Source organism: Daucus carota, chromosome 5, assembly GCF_001625215.2.
Source record: "Daucus carota subsp. sativus chromosome 5, DH1 v3.0, whole genome shotgun sequence".
Lineage (NCBI taxonomy): Eukaryota > Viridiplantae > Streptophyta > Magnoliopsida > Apiales > Apiaceae > Daucus > Daucus carota.
Window position 1 is genome coordinate 44,349,004 of NC_030385.2, and position 24,368 is coordinate 44,373,371.

At 32.9% G+C, this 24,368-nt stretch overlaps 3 protein-coding genes across 5 annotated transcripts; 1 reads left to right on the plus strand and 2 right to left on the minus strand.

Annotated features, from left to right (window-relative positions):
* Nucleotides 1-8,029: 8,029 nt before the first annotated feature.
* LOC108221817 (nuatigenin 3-beta-glucosyltransferase) lies at nt 8,030-9,885 on the minus strand. Its single transcript, XM_017395672.2, has 2 exons — nt 9,058-9,885; nt 8,030-8,663 (listed from the first exon to the last, which is right to left on the minus strand). The coding sequence occupies exons 1-2, from the start codon at nt 9,883-9,885 to the stop codon at nt 8,055-8,057; spliced, it is 1,437 nt and encodes a 478-aa protein (XP_017251161.1). The 3' UTR covers nt 8,030-8,054.
* Nucleotides 9,886-12,253: 2,368 nt separating this feature from the next.
* On the minus strand, nt 12,254-14,409 carry LOC108220461 (uncharacterized). Its single transcript, XM_017394239.2, has 2 exons — nt 13,375-14,409; nt 12,254-12,932 (listed from the first exon to the last, which is right to left on the minus strand). Exons 1-2 carry the CDS (start codon nt 14,252-14,254, stop codon nt 12,427-12,429), a joined length of 1,386 nt encoding a protein of 461 aa, XP_017249728.1. The 5' UTR covers nt 14,255-14,409; the 3' UTR covers nt 12,254-12,426.
* A 3,613-nt stretch (nt 14,410-18,022) lies between these two features.
* On the plus strand, nt 18,023-22,601 carry LOC108220190 (octanoyltransferase LIP2p, chloroplastic). Of its 3 annotated transcripts, none has more exons than XR_001806696.2 (5): nt 18,023-18,375; nt 18,452-18,701; nt 19,012-19,162; nt 21,742-21,812; nt 22,005-22,601. XR_001806696.2 is itself a non-coding variant. In XM_017393884.2 (5 exons), the coding sequence occupies exons 1-4, from the start codon at nt 18,248-18,250 to the stop codon at nt 21,793-21,795; spliced, it is 573 nt and encodes a 190-aa protein (XP_017249373.1). In that variant the 5' UTR covers nt 18,023-18,247; the 3' UTR covers nt 21,796-21,812; nt 22,005-22,601. The 3 variants fall into 3 exon arrangements, 2 of the variants coding, with proteins under 2 accessions (XP_017249373.1, XP_017249372.1); XM_017393884.2 differs by having other exon boundaries at nt 21,752-21,812; XM_017393883.2 differs by lacking the exons at nt 21,742-21,812; nt 22,005-22,601 and adding an exon at nt 21,144-21,708.
* The last annotated feature ends 1,767 nt before the right edge of the window (nt 22,602-24,368 follow it).

The following is a 24,368-nucleotide window of genomic DNA, read 5'->3' on the forward strand; positions in this document are numbered from 1 at the left end:
TATGTTAAGTATACAAATATGTTAAGTATACAAAATCATGTATTCCCAAAACTCTGAAGCATGTTGAATAAGAGGATTGAGGACTTGAGGTGCTGCTTGTACATAATGAGATTGTCATCCCGCAAAATCTGAAACATAGTTGGTGCACGATGATGAACTGCAATCTTGCATTAATTATAGACCCCCAGGAGTTTACGTATACGTACAAACATAATTATGTAAGGTTAAGCGACCTTGTTAATTTTCTGGTCTTCACAGCCGTTTGGTTGTTAAAATTGTGACGTGACTTAAAATGATTTAATGCTATAAGTTGGGAGGTTAAAATATGTTTAGATAATGTCGGCTTATCAATGATTCACAGATTATTGAAAATGTGACAATAAAAATAAAAGCGATCCGCAGGTTTTAAATATTACTTATAAGAAGTTACTTAGATATCATTTTTATTTTCATTTTTTTTACATTTACAAAAAATGATCCGATTTGCTTCAACTTATTTTTAAATTCAGGATTTGACCCGATTTCCAAAAAGAACTCCCCGACTTGTTAAAAGCTTTGATTATTCAAGTACAAAAGAATGGAATGACCTCAAAATGTAAAATATAGCTGGAACTGTAAGTGGTAATACATATCTAGGCTATTTACTGACTAACTGTTTAACACACGCACTACAGACTGTTCCTGTGTGGTTGTGGTGAACTAGAAGTGAAGCAAAGAAACCCCACAGATTCACCAACACTCTCCTCATCTCTAGCCAAGGAGGTGGAGAAAAAAAAGCAAAAGCTGACAGAAATTCTCCCAACCCTAAGTTTCCTTTTATTTCTCGACCTAACTCCCACTTTGCGTTAGATCTTCCTTTTCTTACCGTTAGCTTCGATGCACACCAAGCAACCAATTCTACTTGTACACACCGTCACTAGGGCCCCTCGCGCTCCCCCCCCCCCCCCCCCCCCCCCCCCCTCTCTCCCCACTCTTCCGTATCTCAGTTTCCTAGCTAATTATTTTCCTCCATTTTATTTCTCTTTTTGTTACTCTGAAGTCGTAAATTCTTTTCATTTTGGACGGAATATCAAATACATTACTCGTTGTATCCAAATATCAAATATATAGCATTTATTACAAAAAGATTCGATTTAATTATTATTATGAAAATTTGACTAAAAACACCGTATGCCAATGACTAAGTTGATATAAAATTTCAATTTTTTAATGATTGAAATTTTTACTTTAATGACAATGTTGAATCACATTTATAACTCTTTTAAGATATTCTCGAGTTGAGACAGAGTCGACATCTGGGCCAATGGTGCTCTATTTAATCTCATTCTAAATCAACACAATTATGAAAGTTTTGTCAAAAAAAATGTAATTATGAAAATCAATAATCATTAACTATTTCAAAATTTAAAAGTAAAAAAGTTTAGTGACTATACAGCATAAATCTACACTATATTTTTTAGTTTTTGTTTGTTAGTGAAAAAGTATAATCATTTACTTAATTACTAACATATTTCCTTTAATAATACTAACAATTAGTGGAATATCTCAGTAATATTACTTAATTAACCTCACCAATATGCTAAAGAAAAGTTTTACCGAATTCTAGGTGTTTTATATCCATCACCTTTTTACATGCACAGTTAATCATCTTCATGCCTGCTGGCCCCGACACTGCATGTTCACAATACTGTAACCTTGGCCTTAAAGCTGATCAATCTGTAAACACCGCTGCATATATCTGATGTGACAAACCACGGTTTTTAAAGAAAATGTACCTTAAACTGTTTGATTAAACATTGACTTGATTAGACATCATATGAAAGTCAGTAATTAAGGTGTGGTTGAGTAATTAATTAGTTAGAAACCCATTAATCAGCTCGGAGTTTATGTATCTATTCTAACGACCACAGGAGTGAGCAGTAACTTTCGGGTAAAGCATCCGATCTCTAATTAAATTAATTAATTAAGGATAAGCTTAGTTTAGCTATAACTTGTTGTTATAATATCAGTCAGGTGTCTAAATCAATATATTCCATTTCCTGAAAATCTGTTGGGCAATAATTTTTATTCTAATGGTCCATGCTTCTGGTTTGTTTTATCTCATTTTTTATATAACAAGATAGTTAATTATGAGAAAATTATGTAAAATATATATTTTTTTCTGAAAAATAAATACATCGCTCTCAAATATTTTAATTTTGAAATAAACTATGTAAATATGAAATATTCACGCAAAGTAAGTCCTTATATTTGTGGTACAAATCCAAATCCAGCCAAAGCCTTTATTTTAGTTTACACCTTATATTATAAAATTAAAAATGATCAACTCGTATTGTTTGTTAATGTCATAGTCCATGATATTAAATATTAAATATTTTAATATAATATTTATATAATATGATATATATATATATATATATATAATAATTTGTATTAAATTCGGATCACACTGATAAATTTGAATAAAAATTATGATCATAAATTAAATTAGTTGATATCTAAAGTTAAATTTTTAAATCACAGACTCACCGAGATATCCCAGCACAAAACATACTGTCTGTTGTTGCGAATCTCGTATGCATACGTAGGAAGGTCCCTTACTCTATCTTGAAGAAATTGCACTAGCTTTCCCATGGATCCATATTCTTTTAATTTACCCTTTTCTGGTTGGCAATAACATGCACATTTGCAGCTTTCGGTCATCTCTGTGACCTAATCAGTGTTCTAAAAATCGCCGAGTCGGCCGAGTACTCATTCCGAGTACTCGTTTTTAACCCCTCGTCCGATCCGAGTTCCGAGTAATCGGGTTCAAAACCGATTTATTAAAAAATCGGTCAAACTTCGGTTTGACTCCGAGTACTCGAGGTCATATCCGAGTTTGACTTATCAATTTTTTATTGTTTTATTTGAAAATTATTTCAAAAAAGACTAAACGTAAATTTATGTATGTTTTGATCTTTTTTTGGTAAAGTATTGACATTAATTAGAAAGTATATGTGTTTTATGATTAAAACTTGTGAATGATTATTATGTCAAAAACTATCAAACAATTAACTTATATTTGAACTTCATTATTTCAAGTGTTTTATTAAAATATTAATATTATTAGATAGTTTTATTATTAATCAGTATATAACCATATATGAGAGAAAAAAATTAATTAAAAAAAATACCCGATTAGTTATCCGATTACTCATTCCGAGTACTCACCCGAGTTCCGAGTACTCATTTTTCCGGAACCAAACCGAGTTGGACCGAGTTCCGATTTTTACAACCTTGGACCTAATCGATCACCTATCCTTATAACTTACATCCATCCAGTCTTACTGTAACCAACTCACCACTGCCCAGGCCCAGCAACACCATCTAAGGAAACTTTTCTCTTGAATTTCTCACCACCATGGCGTGTTTGTCTATAAATAATTGGTTGCATGTTCATAAAACCATTCACCCGTCTAAATATTACTCCCTCCGTGCCTAAATGCTTTTCTCATTTGAAATGTCGGGACTGTTCTTGACATGAGACAAATTACTAACTTACATCTAATCTATAAAACCAAATATAGTCATGAGTGATCTTGTTGAATTCATATTTATGAGTACTTTAATACAGTGAAATTTTTATATTTATTACTAATATAAAATTAAAGATATTAACGATTAAAAGTGTGCGTTGGCAAACGTGTCAAAGGCAAACAGGAAAAGTATTAAGAGACGGAGGGAGTAATATATAATATAAATAAAAATTATAGAAATTATATAAGAAAAACTCAACTTCAATAATACATTCTTTTTTGTCTCTAAATTCTGTTCTAAAATTCGATGATTAACCAAAAATCATTAATATATATTATAAATAAAAAAATACAGAATTTATGTAAAAAAACTCAAATCGAATAATACATTCTCCTTATCTCTAAATATCTATATTCTATCGTGATCAATCATCGATTAATTCTAATTTCTGTCTTTTACTAAATATAATCAACTATAGCCAATATAATGTACCACATATTTAATTTAGTTGACTAATTTTACCAACTCACCGAAAATGCTCTAACAATCATTTCTGTTAAGTAAATTTTTTTTTTTTTTGACAATGCAGGCTTATATGCCTTACACATTAGTATCTGTTCTAATAATTCTCGGGGTGAGTCAGAATCGAATCCGGGTATCCGAGACAACAGAGGATAAGCACACCACTGCCTTATCCAATCGTGCTCTTTCTGTTAAGTAAATTACTCTCTCCGGCTCATATATATTTACAGCAGGGAGAATAGATGCGCCAGCCATAGCGTATAATCATGAGTTGCTGCCATGTGTAACTTTATTCTCACCCCCACCTTTTTTATCCATCTCGTGCTTTCGATTCTAACCATGTGGAACTTTGCACCACATGCTCCCACCACTGCCTTTTTCTATTTTCCTTTTATTTTTACAGCCATCTTAAATATGCACATAAATATACCCCTCCTATTTCCACCTTATTTAATCCCTTCTTTAGCTATAACTTTCCGTGTGTCCTTAATTTAATCCTAGTGCTCACCCTTCATAATCCTAATTATTAAAGAACCGAGCTTTTCAAATTAATCTAATAAACTATATTTGTACATGATTAAGTTTGGTGAAATAGTCTTCCCATGAATCTAATCGCAGGATTCTGCTAATCAGTGAAGTAAATCAATAATATAATAATAAAATAGGCGATTAAAAAGAGGATTAAGAGAGATGGATAAGGAAAGTGTGTACATAGAGAAGGAATGATTCTCGAGGTACAATGATATTCGAATGGCCCTCCATTGTCATATCTTTCTAAGAGCTCATAACTAATCGGATTAGAAATTGGGTTCTCTGGTTTGGTCCTCCATTATATTATGTCTTGATGAAAACTGCAAATGCCGACTTTATAGTGGATGATGAACTCTTTGTAGCACACGAATTTATGTGTAATACACATGCATGTTAGCTTTAAATACAAGATATCGTGTACAAGCAATATACAGGTTTCGGTGGCATGCAGAGAAAAGAAGTTTTTCTTAGTTGTTTGTTTTCACAAATTAGGATTCTTGGATTTTATTAATTTTTAATTACTATTTTTTTTTGAGAAAATAGAAAAGAGAATTAAACACATATTTAGTTGTATTTCAATGAATTGAATATTTATTTACCATAAATATATTTTTCTGAATTTCAGTCAATAAATTTTTGTTTATTTATTTTATATGATAACTTATGCAGATTTTTTGTAATATAGAGTCAATTGTAATACAAATTGACCGTATATAAAGAGTTTTGTGGAGGGAAAGAAGTGGCACAAACAACATGTGCCCTGCTGAAAGGTTGAGCATGACTGCATGAGGTTTGGTGTCTGTCACGGGTGTGTATAAATTTCAACATAGGCACCCAATCTTAACTTCCACTTTGACTTTTAGTTTTATTTATGTCTTTTTTTTAGGGATCATCGCGGTGCGGTTTTTCTTTAAAATCGCAAACCAAACTGCTTATGCGGTTTAGTTAAAAACTCAAACCGTAACCGCACCGCGCTAGCATAAAAACCGCATAAACCGCACCACACCGCACCACATAAATGCGGTGTGGTGCGGTGCGGTTTGTACGGTTTGTATGTTTAAAAATAAATATTTTTTGTTGAAGTTAAAAATAAAATTGAAATAACTAAAATCTTTGGTAATGAATTTATACGATATTTATCATTTCGGAGCTACAACAACTACTAATATAATGCAAACAAAAGTGTAAATATAATAATAAATATGGATACTAAGAGACATATTATAATAATATAATCTATTCATATAAAGTTGCTATAATATTAATGCGAGATTGAGAAAATAATAATTAACTATTATTTGAAAAGATTTAATAAATATATATATAACAAAATTATAATATATATATATATGTATATAATATAATTTTAATTGACAATCACTAATATATTTATATATATTATAATATTGCGGTGCGGTGCGGTTTGAACCGCACTAGTAATATGTCAAACCGCAACCCGCACTGCACCGTGCGGTTTGTGAAAAATTCAAACTGCAACCGCACCACGAAAATTAAAAACCACGTTTTACGATGCGGTTTGGTGCGGTGCGGGCGGTTTATGCGGTTTGGACGGTTTCTTGATCACCCCTACTTTTTTTGTCACAATTTATTTCTGTCTTTGAATGTAGTTCTTAAGAATTATCTATCTTCTATTATCTATCTCTATTTTCAATAAAATTGTAAACTGTTTCTTTGTATTAATCTTTTCAATGTAATATTTCCAGTATTGTATACGCCGTTTGACTGAGTTTAAAATAAGTGATTTTTGCTTAAAATAAAGAAGTGAGAAGCAAGTTAAGACTTATAAATGGTTAAAGTGTTTGAGAAATAAGTAGAAGTCGTGAAACAAAAATTAGCATTCCGAGCTTTTTATAAGTGCTTTTTGACTTTTTACACAAACGGTACAAATAAGTGTTTCCAACTTATAAATTCAGAAACTGAGCTTAAAATGCCAGCCAAACACCCCCATTATACATGAAAAGCTAGGGGGAAAACGATCCTTGACACAGAAAACTTGCAGGAATGATGGAGTAAATATAGGTAAGATTTAATAGTTATTTCGATGTTAATATTATAAGTAAAATTTCTTTTTATTTGGTAAATAAATACTATAAGTTAAGGACAATTTCTCATTTGAAAAATCGTCGAGTTAAATTGCATATCGCGTTTATAGCAATTAATGCCAGATGAATTCAGTCCCCAATAAGTTTAGCTCCCACCGTTTCACCATAATAATGAGTACTATAATATTTTACATATTCCGCTTTTAGGGAAGAAAACACCTTTTGCCTCTCGAATACAAGTCAGCATACACAAGATCCGTTCATAAAGTAAGGATTTTATTGCGCGGATATGAATACATTAACAATCATTTTTAGAAAATTTTATTAGTATTTTTGTTGAGATAGAGAATTTTATTGGTCAACACCTCATTAATAATCAGGTTCTATAAACAAAATTCATAATCAGTAAAAACCCCATCTCAACAAAAAGTAATACACCGGAACGACCCAATAAAAAAAACCGAATAAATTTATGACTTCATAGGATTATCAAGTAGGATTTTATAAAAATATTAATACGACATAATAGCACATATTACATACATTATTTTTTCAAACTTCTAAATAAAATATCAACATTAATTTGTATTAAAATTTTCAAATCAAAATAATTATAAATTCGATAACATTCCCTAATTTATAAAATTTATATATATGGTATAAAGGATATCAAAATATTAATTAAAAATAGTTTCGACAAATATACATAATTTAAATGTCATTCACCATAAAAAAATTATTCAAGCTAGTGTTTAAAATTATTTATAATCGCAAAATATATAAAAAAATTATGTATTAGCGAAATTTATTTTATATGAAAATTGAGTATCACAGGGGTTATTAGATTTTCATAGTATGTAGACTTAGAAGATCCGGAGGGGTCTTCTGGAGTCGAGTACCCCTGCTGCAAGCCTGCAATGCTTAGCCCATACTGTAGTTAAGTTCCCCGTACAATACTGCTTAGCCCAAAAGAGCAGGCTATTCAAGCAGTATACTACTCTTTTCGTCCCACCAGGATATTTACGTTTACTGTTTGCACGCATTTTGAGATTCTTATAAAATATAGTTCAATAACTTTTTCTTAATTTATTTTTTTCTGAATAAAAGTTTAAAAGTTTAACCTTTTTTTAGGATTTTTTTAAAATAAAAAATAATATAGAACTATACTTTATTGTCAAAAAGTAGGGTAAAGAACACGGACAGAGTACATAGCCCATCCTATCAAATTCTTATAGTAGTGTTTATCAAGCCCAAGCCTGAAAACAGACAAAAAGGGCCCAAAACAACTCAATTTCTCACATTTCAGAAAAACTAGATATTCGCACGAAACTTTATAAAAATCCATAGCATTTCATATTTTCAAGTAACATCGGTTGAAAAACATTGGGTTCAAAAAAACAAACAAACTATTGCAATGTTAAATTAACAATTACAACACTTTTTCTTCGCCGCAAGATCTTTGATATCCTGAATCAATGCAGCGAGATCCTCACAAGATGATCCCCCTTCCTCCGTCGCACGTCTAGCCATCACAGACAACTCCTCCGCCCGTCGCCTAATCATCTTACTTTCATCCGATCCTCCCATCAGCCTCACCACCGCCCTCTCTATCTTCCGTTTCTCGATAACCGGGCTCTTAATCACCATCCCCGAATTCCACACATCGGATCCCACTTCAACTCCATTCCCCAAAACCTGAATTATAAATCTCTCGTTAAAAAATTGTTCAGCAAACAAAGGCCAAGTAATGAGTGGCACACCAGCAACCATTGCTTCAAGAACCGAGTTCCAGCCGCAATGTGTCATGAAACCCCCGACTGCCACGTGGTTCAATATCTTGATCTGTGGAGCCCAGCCGTTTATTATGACTCCCTTGTTCTCGTCGAAACCTCCTAGTACTGACACACTTGTCTTTGTCACGAAAATAAACGGCTGGTTCGACGCATTTAATGCTCGTACAATTTCTCTCAATTGTGCGTCGCTAAATTTAACCATGCTCCCGAAGCACACGTAAACAACCGATTTTGGTTCCTGAATATACGGGCGTAGCCAGAAATTTAAGTCAGCGGGTCAAAATTAAAAAAATTCCGATAAATATAAAAAAAAGCATATAAATTTTATTTTAGCAGGGTTTTATGCCTAAAATATGTTTTTTATATAGCTACAGATTGAGTGGGGCAATTACATACTCTCTTCGACTCATTTTATTTGAATTCTGGATATTTCAAAAAAAAATGAATCTTTTGTTCATAGAATCTTTCAAAGAATATTACAACTATTTATTCAAAAAAAAAAAGAATATTACAACTATATATTCATAAAATACATTAATTTGATTTTCACCAACTCTTTTTATGTGATTAAAAATAAGTTAAGCAAATCGGGCAGTCAGAAAAGCTAAAACAAAATGGGCCGGAGGGAGTACCTGTGTGTCGAGCCAGTTCAGACAATCTTGATTGGAGCTGATGTTTTCCCCTGAAATCTGCACCTCATTTCTTCTAGAAAAATGAAATAAAGGACCGATGTGCCAGGATTTTTGGCAAATCGTATTCTTGTAGAGGTCGACATAAGCCGGCTCGAGCTCGAAAAAAGTATCGTGGACTGTTCCATAGCTTTGAGTTTGTGATTTATCGATCACTTTGATGTATTCCCCGAATTGTGTTCTGGTCATGTAATACTCTGGCAGCTGAGTCTTTTTCATTTCGATGCAATGAGGGAGGTCCGGAACAGAAAATGTTTCTGTTCCGGGCTTCACGAGATTATCAGTACGGAGTTTTATGTTGTGTCTGATACACTGATAAAAGAAACTGGAAGCAAAAAACATGAGCCGAGGAATATTAAGCTCCAGTGCTAGATCAACAGTCCATGGATAGAACATATCTGAAAAAATGCAATCGGGAGATAAAGACCGAATTAAATTTTCCATCGGTTTTTGAATTAATTCTATCGCCTTCCATACCTTTAAGTATTGTTCAATTGACGTTGCGGTGCTCATGCTCTCGATTCCTTCGGGGAGATTGACTTGTGCTGAGGGGAACTCGACGGAGTAAATTGCAATTTGGTGGCCAGAATTTGTGCTCTTGTCGACAGAGGATTGGAACATGGCTGCGTTGCATGGAGTTGTGACGATGGAGACTTTGACACCGTCGCGAGAGGCGAAGAGGAGGGCCGCGTCCACCAGGGGAATAAGGTGGCTAGAAGTTAAGTAGGGGAGGAAGACAACATGGATGTTGTGGTTTGCTATGTTGGCCATTGATGCAGAGCAGAGTTTAAGTTTACCAATGTGAGTATGAAATAGTAATGTGATTTGGCTTTTACTCTTGGGGGCTTGGGATTTTATAAGCATTCAGTGATGGTTATAACATAAATTGGGTACATGGATTCTCAAATGTATCTGACATGGAGCATTTAATTAGGATTCTAAAAGATTTTTTTCCTCATAAATTTCAAGAGTATTTAATTTAGATTTTAAAAAAATATCATGAATTGGGATATTCAATTACGATTTTAAACTATGTTACAAAATCTTGTGATATTCGATCGAGATTTTAAATTATGTTTAAAAAACTGATGTTATTCGATTCAAATTGTTTAAAATTCATTAAAATCTGATGGTATTCAAATACTCATGGATTTTTTTTTGAATTTCAAAAATTTATAGATTTTGTTCTTCGTATATTTAAAAATTTTGAATTCTCACCAAAATTCATGAGATTATGAATCCTAAAAAATCTATATCAAATCCAGGGGTGAGCGGATGGTGTATCGGTGCGGTTTTACGATAAAACCGAAACTGAAACCGCATACCCTCGGTTTTTAAAAATCAGTACCGAAACCGCCGGTTCGGTTACGATTCAGTTTCGGTTTTAAATATCTCGGTTCGGTTACTATTGTTTCATTTCCGGTTACAAAGCCGCATACACAAAAATATATAACGGATATCTCCCTTCATTCAAAATACGGGGAACCAATATTATAATATTTGTACTTCCGAAATAAAAATGCAACATATCTTCTGGTATCTATTGCTAATTGTTATTCCTTCTTAATCTATATTCATCCTCTGTTTTCTTCGGCCTGCAAAAAAATAATGGACCGAGGCCCTTTAAAGTGTAAATTCTAGGCCCAACTACTAGAAACTGATCTTACACTTCGAATAACTCATAAACTCATAAACTAATATCTAATATATATGTAATTTTTATTTTTAAAATTCAAAATTTCTTATAAATTACAAATATTATAATTATTTTAAAAATCGGATCGTTTCGGTTCTTTTTGGATCGGTTCTTAGTTATAACCGGAACCGCATAATCGGTTTTGGGTTCGGTTTTTTAATTTTTTGGTTTTGGTTTTGGTTCGATTTTATACGGTTCAATTTTTAGCGGTTTTAGGGTTCCGGTTTCAGATTTTTTCGGTTTTTCGCTCACCCCTAATCAGATCTACGATAATATAAGAGACAATCAATTAAAATTTCGGTCGAATATCCTTTTGTTAGTTGATAATTTGTGAGTGGTCCAATCAAGTCTAATAACAAAACCTCCTTGTGTCATCTAATTAAAATCAACCAACTTTGAAAAAAAAATGGCTTAATTACCAAAAAAACTATATAATAATCGTGTTTTTTTCAATTTAACCATAATAGTATATTTGTTGCATGATAATGCAAGTAACTTTAAAAAACTTTATTTTAAAAGCCCAATCTCACTAATTCATAACCATGGTTAAGTTAAAATTAAGATGAATGCCATATATATTATCAAGTTATTAATTAAATTATTTGGTACATGGGTCTTATTAATACTTTTACTATCTCATTAAGGGTCAAAATCCTAATTCACAATCTACACAAACGCAGAGCATACTAAAATTTATTGTTCGAACGCGACGATGTTAGTATGATTTTTTGAAATCACCGTCCATCAGCTACTGTATATCGATTATTTTTCATGGGATTTATATTAATTTATATCGAATTGATAATTTTATTTAAGAAAAAATAGATTTTTCCGCCACCAAACTTATTGTGTATTTAGAAACTTAGCACTAAACTATGATTTTTTTGTCACTGATGTTAGGTTCGGATTTTTTTTTTGTCACTGATGTTAGATTCGGATTTGATTATTTAACACTATATTATTCATTTTAGCATTATTAAAATATTGTGGTAGTTTGCAATATTTTGGTGATCTGAAAACGAGAGTTTGACACGCATTTTAATACCTTTAAAAAATTTAGTTTCATAAATTATTTTATTATTTTTTCTAAATAAAAATTTATCATTTGAATTTTTATACACAAAAAGAAAATGTAAATACAGCTGACTTTTTATGTATGTATAATAAATTATGTAGGTGCATGTGACATTCATGTCAGCTATGAATTAACCATGATTAAAGATTTATTAAAATTGGGTTATGTGAAATTGATTTTGTATTACTTAGTTGCATTATTCTGCAACAAAACAGTTTTATGGTTAAAATGAAAAAACCACATAAGTTTAATAGTTTTTTTGGTAATTAAGTCAAAAAAAATTGGACAAAATTCTGAGTACATTATTATAGAATGAGTTGCTTATCCGCTTGATTATAGGCGTAAATGCTGCTTCTATGAATGTACAATAAGCTTAAATCAGTGGTAATTTTATTTTTAACCAAACAATGGCTGTTGAACAGGGCCATTTACAGAAATTCAAATTTTCGCACTCATGGCTTTGAATCATCTACCCTGAAGACTTGTTATCAGGAAATTACAATGTATCCTAGGCTAAAACTAAGAACAATATATTCATTATTCACCCTCTTGCTACACTGTCAGAGTATGGAGATCTTCCAGAACTATTTAACGCAATTTCAAACAAATCGCCTTCCGAGATCTCATCAAAATCTGCAGTACCTCTGTTAGTACTACTGCCATACAGGTAATGGCCTCTTGTCGTTGATCGGTTCCGCCATTGCGAATTGATTCTACCTATTGAGAAGAGCTCTTTGTCATCATAGCTCAGTAAAGGAGAATTTCCAAGAGGGCTAGTGAAACATGGATTCACAATTCTTTGCGGATTTGCTGGTGCATATTGGAATTCGGTTTGTCCAAAATTTACTAGAAAAGTAATGTCGCCGTTGGCTGCGAGAGTTGGATATAGTGGAGTTTCAAACTCCTCGGACTTGCAGTGGATTTCATGCACAATTTCGGAGTCTACTGTCAGGAACACTTTTCTCTTGCTAGGATTGTAGCCGCATCCGATTACCTTCTCCTTTCTTCCCCATTCCTTTGTTTCTGATTCGGAAATAAGCTTGATTCCTGCAAGAACATATATGGCATTGTGATCCAGTTTAGATGTCCTAATTAAACGGACATGATTAAAGGGACAAAATTAGAAAATGACAGGACTTGAATGTAACTTAAAATGACTTGTGTTTTCATTTTTATCCAATTTTTATTTTAGGCCGCGGAAAATTGAACAACCATAAAGATGAACATGACCTGAAACCTGTTATGTCACCCATATTTCAGAAACTAAAGTGCTAGATACTTCAAAAGTGTTCTCAAATGTTTTTCCCAAATCTAGTTGGCAATGCAGGGGTATGCACATAAACCACCCGATTAAAATTAGTCATCTATCTGTCTCATTTGAGAAAAGAATTTGGGAACAAAATCTACGGTACTTAGCATTACTCTTTCAGAAATCTATGAAGCATTTCACTGTATGTTACATAAAGAAGAGAAGTGAAATTAAACTCACCATCCAAATAGACAGATCCATTAGAATTGAAACCGATGGATCCTGGATAGCTCCCCGGAAGCTTTAGTGGAAGAGAGCCTCCAACGCTTAGTCCCAACGACAACAATGTGGCCGCCTCGCCTTTTCCTTCTCTAAATCCAACTCTTCTGTCATCAATCCTCACATTCCCATTCCCATGACCATTGCTACTGCTAGTAACACTGACCACAGATTCCGAATCATCCCCTATCAGCATTGCTTTCTCCCCTTCTCCATCGACACCCTTCCTGTCACGCCCTTCGTTAATAAACAGTATCCTGATCTCAAAATAAGCCTCCTGTGGGAAAGCTGAATTCCCAAAAGAAGGACCAGGGAAAGGCAAAGCTGTTTTAATCACAGAATTCGCGTAACTGCTTGTATTAATCTTCTTTAAACCAGAATTCAGCCTAATTTTCTGCAAAAATTCATTCGAGCCCTGACAAGCTTCCCAATCAATCTCAACTCCCATTTCATTAACTTTATCCCCTGCAGAACATATAGCTAGCAATGTCCGAGCTGACCTAAGCGACGGAGAGGCTGTATACGAGGCGTAGTTGGTAAAAGCAAACGCCAACCATCCTTGTTCCGCGGCTTCACCTACAAGAGACGGATTATCAGCCCAACTAAACAATGGCTTGGAAGCAAAACCTCGTCGAAAAACATGAAAATTTGGTCTCTTGTTATTTTCTTGATCAAGATGTTGAAACCTCGACCCTGTTTCGAGATTCTCACTATTTGCAACCATAGAATTTGGAGCCTGCTTGTTAGAATAAAACCATCTTCTTACAATAAACAGGATCAAAACAAGAAGAATTATCGACATAAAAGCTGCGGCCAGAGCAACATAAGTCCCACGGTTCATGGCTCTGAGGTTTGAATTGCCTGCAAACTGATTCTTGTGAACTTGTTTATTGGTTGTAGAAAAAAAATAAAAAAATGTTATGATCCTGGAGGTGCTTGCAGATTAAAAAAGAGATTGATGAGCAGAGCAAAATGTATAAATAATGGTTCAAATATGACGGCTAGAGGAGCAGAGGATTTGTTTTGTTAGAGCATCTCCAACCATCTAAACCTCTTGGCTAAAAAGTGAGTTGGCATACTTAAAATAAAAAAATATAGCCAACAGCTCCAAAAACTCAACTCCAACCATGCTCAGCTGTTATCTATAAATTTAGCCAACCTCCTATGGATGGCTAAATTTGTCGAACCTCTACAGGTCTGTAAGAAAATCTGTAGGAAGATTGTACATCATTTATTACCATATTGAACTGATATATTCTATTTTAACAATTTAAAATATTAATAACATACTATTTTTAAATTATAGCCAACCAATATAGCCAGTACCATTGAAACAAAATGTCTTACAGGTTCAGCAAATTTTACATAATGTCTTACATGTCTAATTTAGCCAACGATTATAGCCAACGCCGTTGGAGATGCTCTTAGAGCATCTCCAACGGCGTTGGCTATAATCGTTGGCTAAATTGGACCTGTAAGACTTTATGTAAAATTTGCTGAACCTGTAACACATTTTGCTTCAATGGTATTGGCTATCTTGGTTGGCTATAATTTAAAAGTAGTATGTTATTAATATTTCAAATTGTTAAAATAGAATATATCAGTTCAATATGGTAATAAATGATGTGCAATCTTGCTACAGATTTTCTTACAGACCTGTAGAGGTTCGACAAATTTAGCCATCCATAGGAGGTTGGCTAAAATTATAGACAACAGGTGGGCGTGGTTGGAGTGTACTTTTTTGACGATGTTGGCTATAATTTTTAATTATGGTATGCCAACTCACATTTTAGCTAAGGGTACTCTATGGTTGGAGATGCTCTTAGAGCATCTCCAACCATCTAAAACCCTTGGCTAAAAAGTGAGTTGCTTACCTAAAATAAAAAAATTTAGCCAAGAGCTCCAAAAACTCAACTCCAACCATGCTCACCTGTTGTCTATAAATTTAGCCAACCTCCTATGGATGACTAAATTTGTCGAACCTCTACAGGTCTGTAAGAAAATCTGTAGGAAGATTGTACATCATTTATTACCATATTGAACTGATATATTCTATTTTAACAATTTAAAATATTAATAACATACTATTTTTAAATTATAGCCAACCAATATAGCCAGTACCATTGAAGCAAAATGTCTTACAGGTTCAGCAAATTTTACATAATATCTTACAGGTCTAATTTAGCCAACGATTATAGCCAACGCCGTTGGAGATGCTCTTAACTTTTGCTGTTGAAAGGGTTGAAATGGTTGTTGCAGGGGAGTAGCTTGACTTGGAAGATGTAACCGGTGAAGCAATTAATCCCCGTGATTGTGTTGGATAACTTTTTATATACATAATTAAACATATTACTCCCTCCGTCCCCCTCATTTGTTTACATTGGGGGACGGGGGCTCGGCACGCATTCTAATGCTCTCGTAAAACGTAGTTCGGTCAATTATTTTGAACTTTTTTTTCTTCTGTATAAAAATTTGATGTTTAAATTTTTATACAAAAAAGAAAAAATTTAAAAATAAGCTATAGAACTATGTTTTATATGCGCATTAAAATGCGTGTCGAGCAGTGTGAAAAAACTGTAAACAAATGAGGGGGACAGAGGGAGTACATATTATGAGTTTTATCATAATTTTTTTCATCTTCTGAATAACGGTTCCACATAGATATTATTAAAGTGTTCCACATAGATATTATTAAAGTGACTAATATAACAGATTTTAATTGAATGATTCATATGCATGTAACGAGTCCATTGTTACTAAAGTGAAATCAGTCCTACATCGCTGACCAATACGATTTAACAAAAAATCGATTATAAATTTGAGATAGACAACATTTTTCAATCAGAATGATTTTAAATTTGGAATACTCAACATTTTCAATCAGAATAATTCTGAACTAAAAAAATATTAGGAATCTCAAAAAAATTCTATCTTTTCTTAAATCTTAATTTTCAATATTTGATTGGTTCTATTCACATAATAATAATTTGATGTACACAAAAATCACTCAATTAAAATCAGTTACTTATTATTGCGCATTTAAGAAGAAATTTGAGAAGTTTGAGGTATCCAATTAAAATGAGCACATATGTTAAAGTATATAATCATTGCACATGATTAGATTAAAATTCTTTAATATGTGTTCAAACTTCAGTAATTAGATTTTCTGACGAAACCTATGATGTGAATCTATTCCTGACGTTTTTATCGATTGGGTAAAAATAAATAAAACAATAATAAGCAGTTCATCGTGTAAAACGCGTGACAGGCGCAAGAGCAAAGACTAGTTGTCTAGTTTGTGTTTGAAAAAGGTGGAGACATCTTTATATTACAAAAACCGTTGTTGGTTTATTTCGACTTTAATGAGACAGAGAGCAGATGGCTAATAATTTGATTTTACTTCTAGAAAAACCGACACACACGTATACATCAATTCCTATTTATATTCTCTTCATTTTATATTGTACCAAGAACAAGTATCGTTTTCAAATAAAATCGCATGTGCTGATGTCTCGTAAAGAATACAGCTAAATTTGTTTCCGTATAAATTTTTCCTGATTATTTAGTCCAAAAAGAAAATTCCGAGAAACGGGATATTATTATATTCCTTTTTATTGAAACAGATATTATTATATTCCTATATCTACTTGAGTAATGTTACAAAAATCTTTTTAATTTACAAAATTTTATTTATTTTTTGTGTTAACGAAAATCTATTTTCTTGTGTGGATACTCTCTGAAATTTTCTGGTCAAGAAGAGTGCCCGAACACTTCAAAATTTAAATGGGCCTGAGGCAATCTATGAGAAGGACGCTTCCATTGTTTTTTAACAAAATTCAAACTTAAAATTTGACATTTTCGTCTGTCCAACTATTTTCTATTTTCCCAGCCAATGGATTGTTACCTGTTTTTATTATCCGGCAACTGTTTTTCTTTACATGAGCCGCTGTCCGAAAACAAAATTACTGAGAAGATTAAGTATCAAATTAATCATTGTATAATTAGTATCATTTTAAATTTATCACCGATAAAATTAAAGATTCAAATGACGGCTTTCAAATTAATGGATCTTAAATTGATCATTTTTTAAATATATCATAAACTAAATATAATTTCAAATTTATCATTTTTGTGTTGGAAGTGGCCAATTTTAAATTTCAAATTTGTGATTGGTGAATTTAATTTTTTTTTAATTATATAATGACTATTTTGATAATTAATAGGTCATAGATTATTAATTTAAACTTAATTTAGCTTAACGTTTTATTCCTTTTTTATTTTCGAAAATAGCATAACGCTCTTAAAACATGTTTTTAAAACATGTTTCTTTCTCCTTCTTTAGGTATCGTTTAGAGCACACAGCCACAGTTGAAAAATTATTTGGTAAATTCAAAAACAGTTTTTCAGAATAACAATTTTTAGCTGAAAATGTGTAGATAAAGCAGGTTCTCCCATACTTTTGAAAAAAACTGTTTTCAGTTTTTGCAGTAAGTTGTTACAAATTTCGCTATCAAATCTCATCAAAAAATTATATTTTTAAATATTATAACTCAAAATTAGCTAATATTAAAAAAAATAAATACCGAACAGTCATCTCATCTGATTTACACATTCCCCTTGGACAGATCCTTCGTCTTTTTACTTACCCTTGCTCTCGGCAGTGGCTTAAACATTCAACCTCCAAGACTCTCAACGTTTCTCAAAATTGAATATTGTTTACTCCGCCTGGACAACTTTGTTAAAATCTTATCTACTTCTTGTTCAAACAAACCTTTAAATTTTAATCAATGGACTTAAATATTTTCTTGAAAACATAATTAAGAGTAGCTGCAATATGATTGCAAACCCCAGTTTTGGGCTACACCCACCTCAAATTTCTTCAAGAAAATCAAACCCTTCAATTCATTTCTCAAATTTCAATCCTCCCCAAGCAATTCCCATAGCCCATGACCTAAAAAGGAGGTACCTTTACATTCTTTACTCAAAGCCCTTGTCTTTTTGTGATTTTATGGACTTATTATATGTTGTGTTATTGCAGGTGTGATGTTTTTGATTTGCACAATGAGCTTGTTCCATATGCTGAGGCATGGGCTTGGCAAAAATCAATCGTGGAAAAAAGAAAAAAATTGATTGATAATGATGAAGATGTTTGTGATAGTGTTGTTATTTTACAGCATCCCTCTGTTTATACATTGGGAACTGGTAGTTCTGAGGATCACTTGAAGGGGATCAAGAATTTTTATCGGACTGATCGAGGTGGTGAAGTTACTTATCATGGTCCAGGACAGGTACTTGTCGAATTTGCTTTGATTTTTGATATTTGTTTCACCGGGAGTTTGGAATTTTCGATTAACAGTATCGTTTAACTGCTTGATAGTAAGACATTTAGAATGAATGTTGTGATCTTGTATGTTCCTAAATAGAATTAGTTTAGCTGAAAGTTTGGAGTTTTCGATTAATAGAATCGCTCAACTGTTTGATAGTAACACATTTGGAATGAATGCTGCAATCTTGTATGTTCCTTGATAGGATTGATTTGTTAAGTTATTAGGTATTCAGTATTGACTATATGTTTTTAGCTTTTTTTTTTTTCTGTAGCTAGTCATGTACCCTATTCTCAATCTTCGTTACCACACTATGGATCTTCATTGGTACCTTAGAGCTCTTGAGGAGGTGGTGATTCGAGTGCTGTCCTCTTGTTTTACTATAAAGGCTTCAAGGCACAAGGGTCTGACTGGTGTTTGGGTTGGTATGTGGTGATACTTAATATTAAACGTTATACATGTAATTTATTTTACATGTTCTTGTGATGGTTCATGCATGAGTATACTGATCCTATAACAAAGGTTTTAATATGCTATAGAAACTATGAGAATAGTCTTTCAATAGAACTTAGTCATCCTATATATTTGAAACCTAGTTCAATTCAATACGAAATGTGAGGGGCAAACCGAGGATCACTTTGCTTCAATTTATATATAGGTAATGTAGATGGCAAGATTAATGCGATTAATGAAACATTATCTTTGGTGAAAGATAATATTAGGAATAAAAGGTTATTGTTGCAGAAGGAGGCATTCTGCCTTTGATTAAGTTGAAACATGCGATTCACTGAATGTACAAAGTGAAAATGCACTTAAGATTGTGGTGGTCAAGAGAGGGTTGAGGTGATTGTAAATAACCTAGGCATTGGTAATTCGGGGAGTTCATTTATGAGGTTAAGTTGTTTTGGCTGTGTTGGTTGCTAGAATGGCAGAGTCTGATCCAGTGGTGTGAGAAGAATTGCTAGGGGAATTGCTGTTAGGCCTTTGGTTACGTTAAGTTCGTTAAAATTGTTTGTTCTTGATTTGCTGAGGGAAGTTTTGGGAAGCATATATTACATTCGATGTTTAGATTAGTTGCAGATTGAGATGAAAAGTTTGAGTTTGTTTTGTTATAAACGGGAGCATCTTATTGGTTGCATTCGGAAGACGGGGTAGGTGGTTCCCAGAGGAGGGAGTGGGAGAATGGGACTTCAAAGTGAAGCTTAAGTTAAAGATTAGTTGTTCTCAGGCTCTTAGGACGCTTGCCAGATGTAGGAGAATTACTGAGACACAGAGAAAGCTATGTCCGGGAACACATTGAGACGACAAAAGGGCAATTGTAGATGAATTGTTTGTTAAAGATCATGGAGATTGTAGCTGTGGCCAGATCAGATGCTAAACTTAGGCGGCAGCTTTTAAGGTGAATTATATTGCTGCAAGGCTTTTGTGAATCAGCTTGGTTAGATTGACTAAAAAATAAAGAGTCAAATAAGCCAGACTGCCATGAAATTATCAGTTCATTTGCTAGATCCTTCCTGCAAGATAAACTTGGGTACTTGTTCAGGTAGTTGAGCTGGGTGACCAGAATCAAGATGCGTCTTTCCATTTGAAAATTTGTATTGTTTAGATTATTTTCTTTCAGTTTTTGTGTTGAGACTTGAGCACACAAAAACAATTACTCCTTCCATCTCAAAATAATAGTCTTGTTTGACTTTTCAATAGTTGAATTGACCAAATTTTGGTTGCAAATAAAAAGAAATAATTATTCTTTTATAATCTTAAAAAACTGAAAAATAAGTACATTTTAAAGTAGATTAAATATACTTTCTTATGATATAATTTTTGAAATTTTCTTAGTTATACAGTATATGTAGTTGTTGGTTTTGGTCAATTTGACTAAGTCAAGTCAAAACAGGACTATTATTTTGAGATGGAGTATAGAATATGGCGGCATGCAATCTCTGACGACTGACGAGACTACTTAGGTAGGGGAATTGAAATAGAAACATTTCATTTTCTTTTTCCCACCTTGCATTGCATGTTGCAAAGATCAGAGCATGAAAGAATTTGACTACTCTTGTGGGGGCAGAGCATGTGTATGCTATGCAGTCGCCTGAGTTCTGAGAATTAATTTCAATGCAATACGTTGCCTTAACGTTATTCAGGGAATCAGGGGAGATTTCTGCCACAGTGTCCTGTGCTTCTTGACCATTACATTGATTAAAGAATACACAGAATGTGCAGACTTAGAAATGCATCATACTTAGACTTCGATGTTGTGACTTTTGATGTGAGCTTATAAGGCATATGTCAGGCTTTGTGAATCAAATTGGTTAATAGCTTGTTTCATTAACAACTAACATGTAGTAATGCTTATTATATGGTTTAGATCTACATTACCTGATCATATTTGATTCATTACTTCAGGAGATCAGAAAGTAGCAGCCATTGGTGTACGCGCATCCAAATGGATAACGTATCACGGCCTATCAGTAAATGTCACAACAGATCTTACACCCTTTGATCAGATTGTGCCATGTGGGATACAAGACCGTCAAGTTGGCAGCATTAAGCAGTTGCTATCTAAGACACTGTCTTGTGAAGGACATGAAAAGAAACATTTCACCGATTATCAGCTGGTTGACACCACTTTTGAATCATTGATAAAGGAGTTTTCTGAAGTCTTCCAAGTACAACTCTGCATGAGACCCATTCCCTGGACATATATTACAGAGGGAAACAATTCACCGTTGACCATTTAGAACTTTCTGATATAGGCATATAGTTCATACGCAGGCAGCATTTCAGAGAGAGAAAAGAAACTCATTTTGGGTTGACTCACTCCCTTGTAATTCTAGTTGGTTTGGATCTATTTTTCCCTGCAACTAGATTCTTCGGTTTAATGATATATCCAGAAAGACAACTAGACTTGCAAATTGTTATTGTTGTGAAATTATCATTTTTCAATGAATATACGATTTTCTAATTTTAACTACTACTTCCATGCAAATTAATGTTTTGACAGATTTTCTCAGCGATGATTGAACATCATGACAAGTCCAGTCTACAATTTATTTGATTCAGCCCTGTGACAATGTAAGCATTTCTCTGAGCAGAAATTTCACCTCCATAATCTATTTTTGTATCTGAGCAGAAATTAGGATGTTCTTTTGCACCCTGCTTTAGTTCTGTGGCGAGCACACCTGTTGGATTTGGTTTTGCAGCTTGCCTTTTAAATCATTTAATTAGCTGATCTTCGATTTTTTTGTTGCTGGAAATTCTTTACAGGTGACCGAGGACAGGGATGTGGTGACATTGTCTGTGAATCCTCTACTTGGCACTACAAATCGTCGTAAGATCTTGCATTCCAGTTACATGGTCGGTTCTTCAATCAGAACTTCCAGAAAAGAGCTTGTGGTTTAAGTTATTGAACGGGTCAATTCAAAGATCTGCGAGTCTGCCAGCCATTCATAATTTTCATGGAGTATAGATCCAGGTAACATGTAAAATTTGTGAATTTTGGAAGTGTATTGCTAACAGCTAGGAAGTGTATTGCTAACAGCTATGCAAAATGGACAAGATTATAATCCGATTAATAAGAAGGCAAGAAAGCAGCTGGTCCAGAACAACGAATGATAGCATCATACGTCTAATGGAAAAAAAAGCGCTCGACATGAAAACCCTAGAATGAGGTAATTTTGCACCGAGTGATATTGTAACACCCGGTCTATACTCTATATACATCAAAAATATAGAATTAAGGTGTGCAACGCTTTTTTTTTTCCAGCTGAACATATGCTACTAACATATATATATATTAAGGACAAATACAAAACATAAATAAAATGAAGATTTTTATCACGACAATTTGATGCTCGAGTTATATTTGTTATCGCGATAATTCGATGTTCGAGATATATTGCTTCCCAAATATATTGTAAGATGGATGATTCCATCATGTTGAATAGTCTATTCATGGATGTCAAGTGGGGCTGAATGACAATACTAAAGAGAATCGCCACAAACATCACTCACTCACACCACCGACTTTTGGGCCACAAATACACAGACCAGGCAGGCAGCCATCAATCTGAATTTTCCAGAAGTCCAGGTACCCAAAGTAAAAAACAATAACAATATTCTCTCGAGAAAAATGCTTGATACACATAATTGTGTATAGAACTTAATACATGATGACAACCGGTGGGTTTTAATTGAAATGACATCCTGTATCATCAACCATTCCTCCCCTGAAATAAATAAATGTTCTTAACTTGTCAAAATGGAGATCCTGATAATGTTGAAACTGCTTAACAGGTCAAGTCAATCTGCCGCCAAAATTTTCAGTTTTGATAATTGGCTTATCTCATTTTTTTTTCTTCGAGAGCTTGATATATATTGGAAATAAGGAGCAGAAGCGGCATGTACAGGTATCAGGGTTTTAAAAAAAAATAAAAATAAGAAGAAGAAGATAGGGAGCAAGTCTGACCTGGTTATAGGCAAAAAAAAGAAGTCTTGCATCTGGAATATATAGAGCTCAAATTTTAAAATTATCTACATATAAATTCAAATACATAATATATATATTCTAAAAATCGGTGAATCCTGAACAATCGCTGATTATGTTCCAGTATTGCTGAACTGATTAATTTTTTTTATAATTACTAAGTTTGATTCTCATTTTTAATGTTACTTTTTGTATTTTGAACACTATGTATATAATTTTTGATTTTCCAGCGATAAAAATTGATCATTTTTAACTAAACATTTAAAATAATAAAACAAATATCTTAAATAAATTATATATATTTTATTGTGACATAATTGTTAATATTTTTTAATTATATATATAATTCAGTCAAATTTTGGTTAATTTGAACATTAAAAGTCAAAATTGCACCATGAAAAAGGATCGAAGGCATATTATTGATTAAATTTATTGCAAATACTATGTTGTATTTTATAAAAAACAACTATACATACATACTAAACTCCCGCAATTCTCGGTTTGTAAAATAACATATTTTTGGAACATGATATATTAATTATTTAATCTATAATTATTATGATATAATTTTAACTTTTCTTAAAATAACAGATATATTATTTTCATTAATGAACTCTTGCAGTTGCCGGCAGAATCACTATAATAACACGTACATTTGTATCTACAAATACAAATTATCATCATCACCCTTTTGACATATTGCATGCAAATCGCAATATCAGTTAAACAATAATTCGTGAGGGTTTTGCGTAAGTGGGGCGAGACAATCCACATCAATAATAATAATTAACTTTTGGTTAAAAAGTGGGTTGACATACTTAAAATAAAAAAATTTAGTCAACAATTCCAAAAACTCAATTCCAACCATGATGAGCTGTTATCTATAAATTTAGACAACCTCCTATGAATGGCTAAATTTGTCGAATCTCTACAGGTGTGTAAGAAAATCTGTAGCAAGATTGTACATCATTTATTACCATATTGAACTGATATATTCTATCTTAACAATTTAAAATATTAATAACATACTATTTTTAAATTATAGCCAACCAATATAACCAGTATCAGAGCATCTCCAACGGCGTTGTCTATAATCGTTGGCTAAATTGGAGCTGTAAGACATTATGTAAAATTTGCTGAACCTG

Coding starts and splice junctions, on each gene's coding strand:
- LOC108220190 (XM_017393883.2), top strand. CDS start 18,248: ATGATTGCAAACCCCAGTTTTGGGCTACACCCACCTCAAATTTCTTCA. Junction 18,376..18,451: donor GCCCATGACCTAAAAAGGAG/GTACCTTTACAT, acceptor GTGTTATTGCAG/GTGTGATGTTTTTGATTTGC. Junction 18,702..19,011: donor CTTATCATGGTCCAGGACAG/GTACTTGTCGAA, acceptor TTTTTTCTGTAG/CTAGTCATGTACCCTATTCT.
- LOC108220461 (XM_017394239.2), bottom strand. CDS start 14,254: ATGAACCGTGGGACTTATGTTGCTCTGGCCGCAGCTTTTATGTCGATA. Junction 12,933..13,374: donor TGGATCTGTCTATTTGGATG/GTGAGTTTAATT, acceptor ATGTTCTTGCAG/GAATCAAGCTTATTTCCGAA.
- LOC108221817 (XM_017395672.2), bottom strand. CDS start 9,885: ATGGCCAACATAGCAAACCACAACATCCATGTTGTCTTCCTCCCCTAC. Junction 8,664..9,057: donor TGAACTGGCTCGACACACAG/GTACTCCCTCCG, acceptor CCGTATATTCAG/GAACCAAAATCGGTTGTTTA.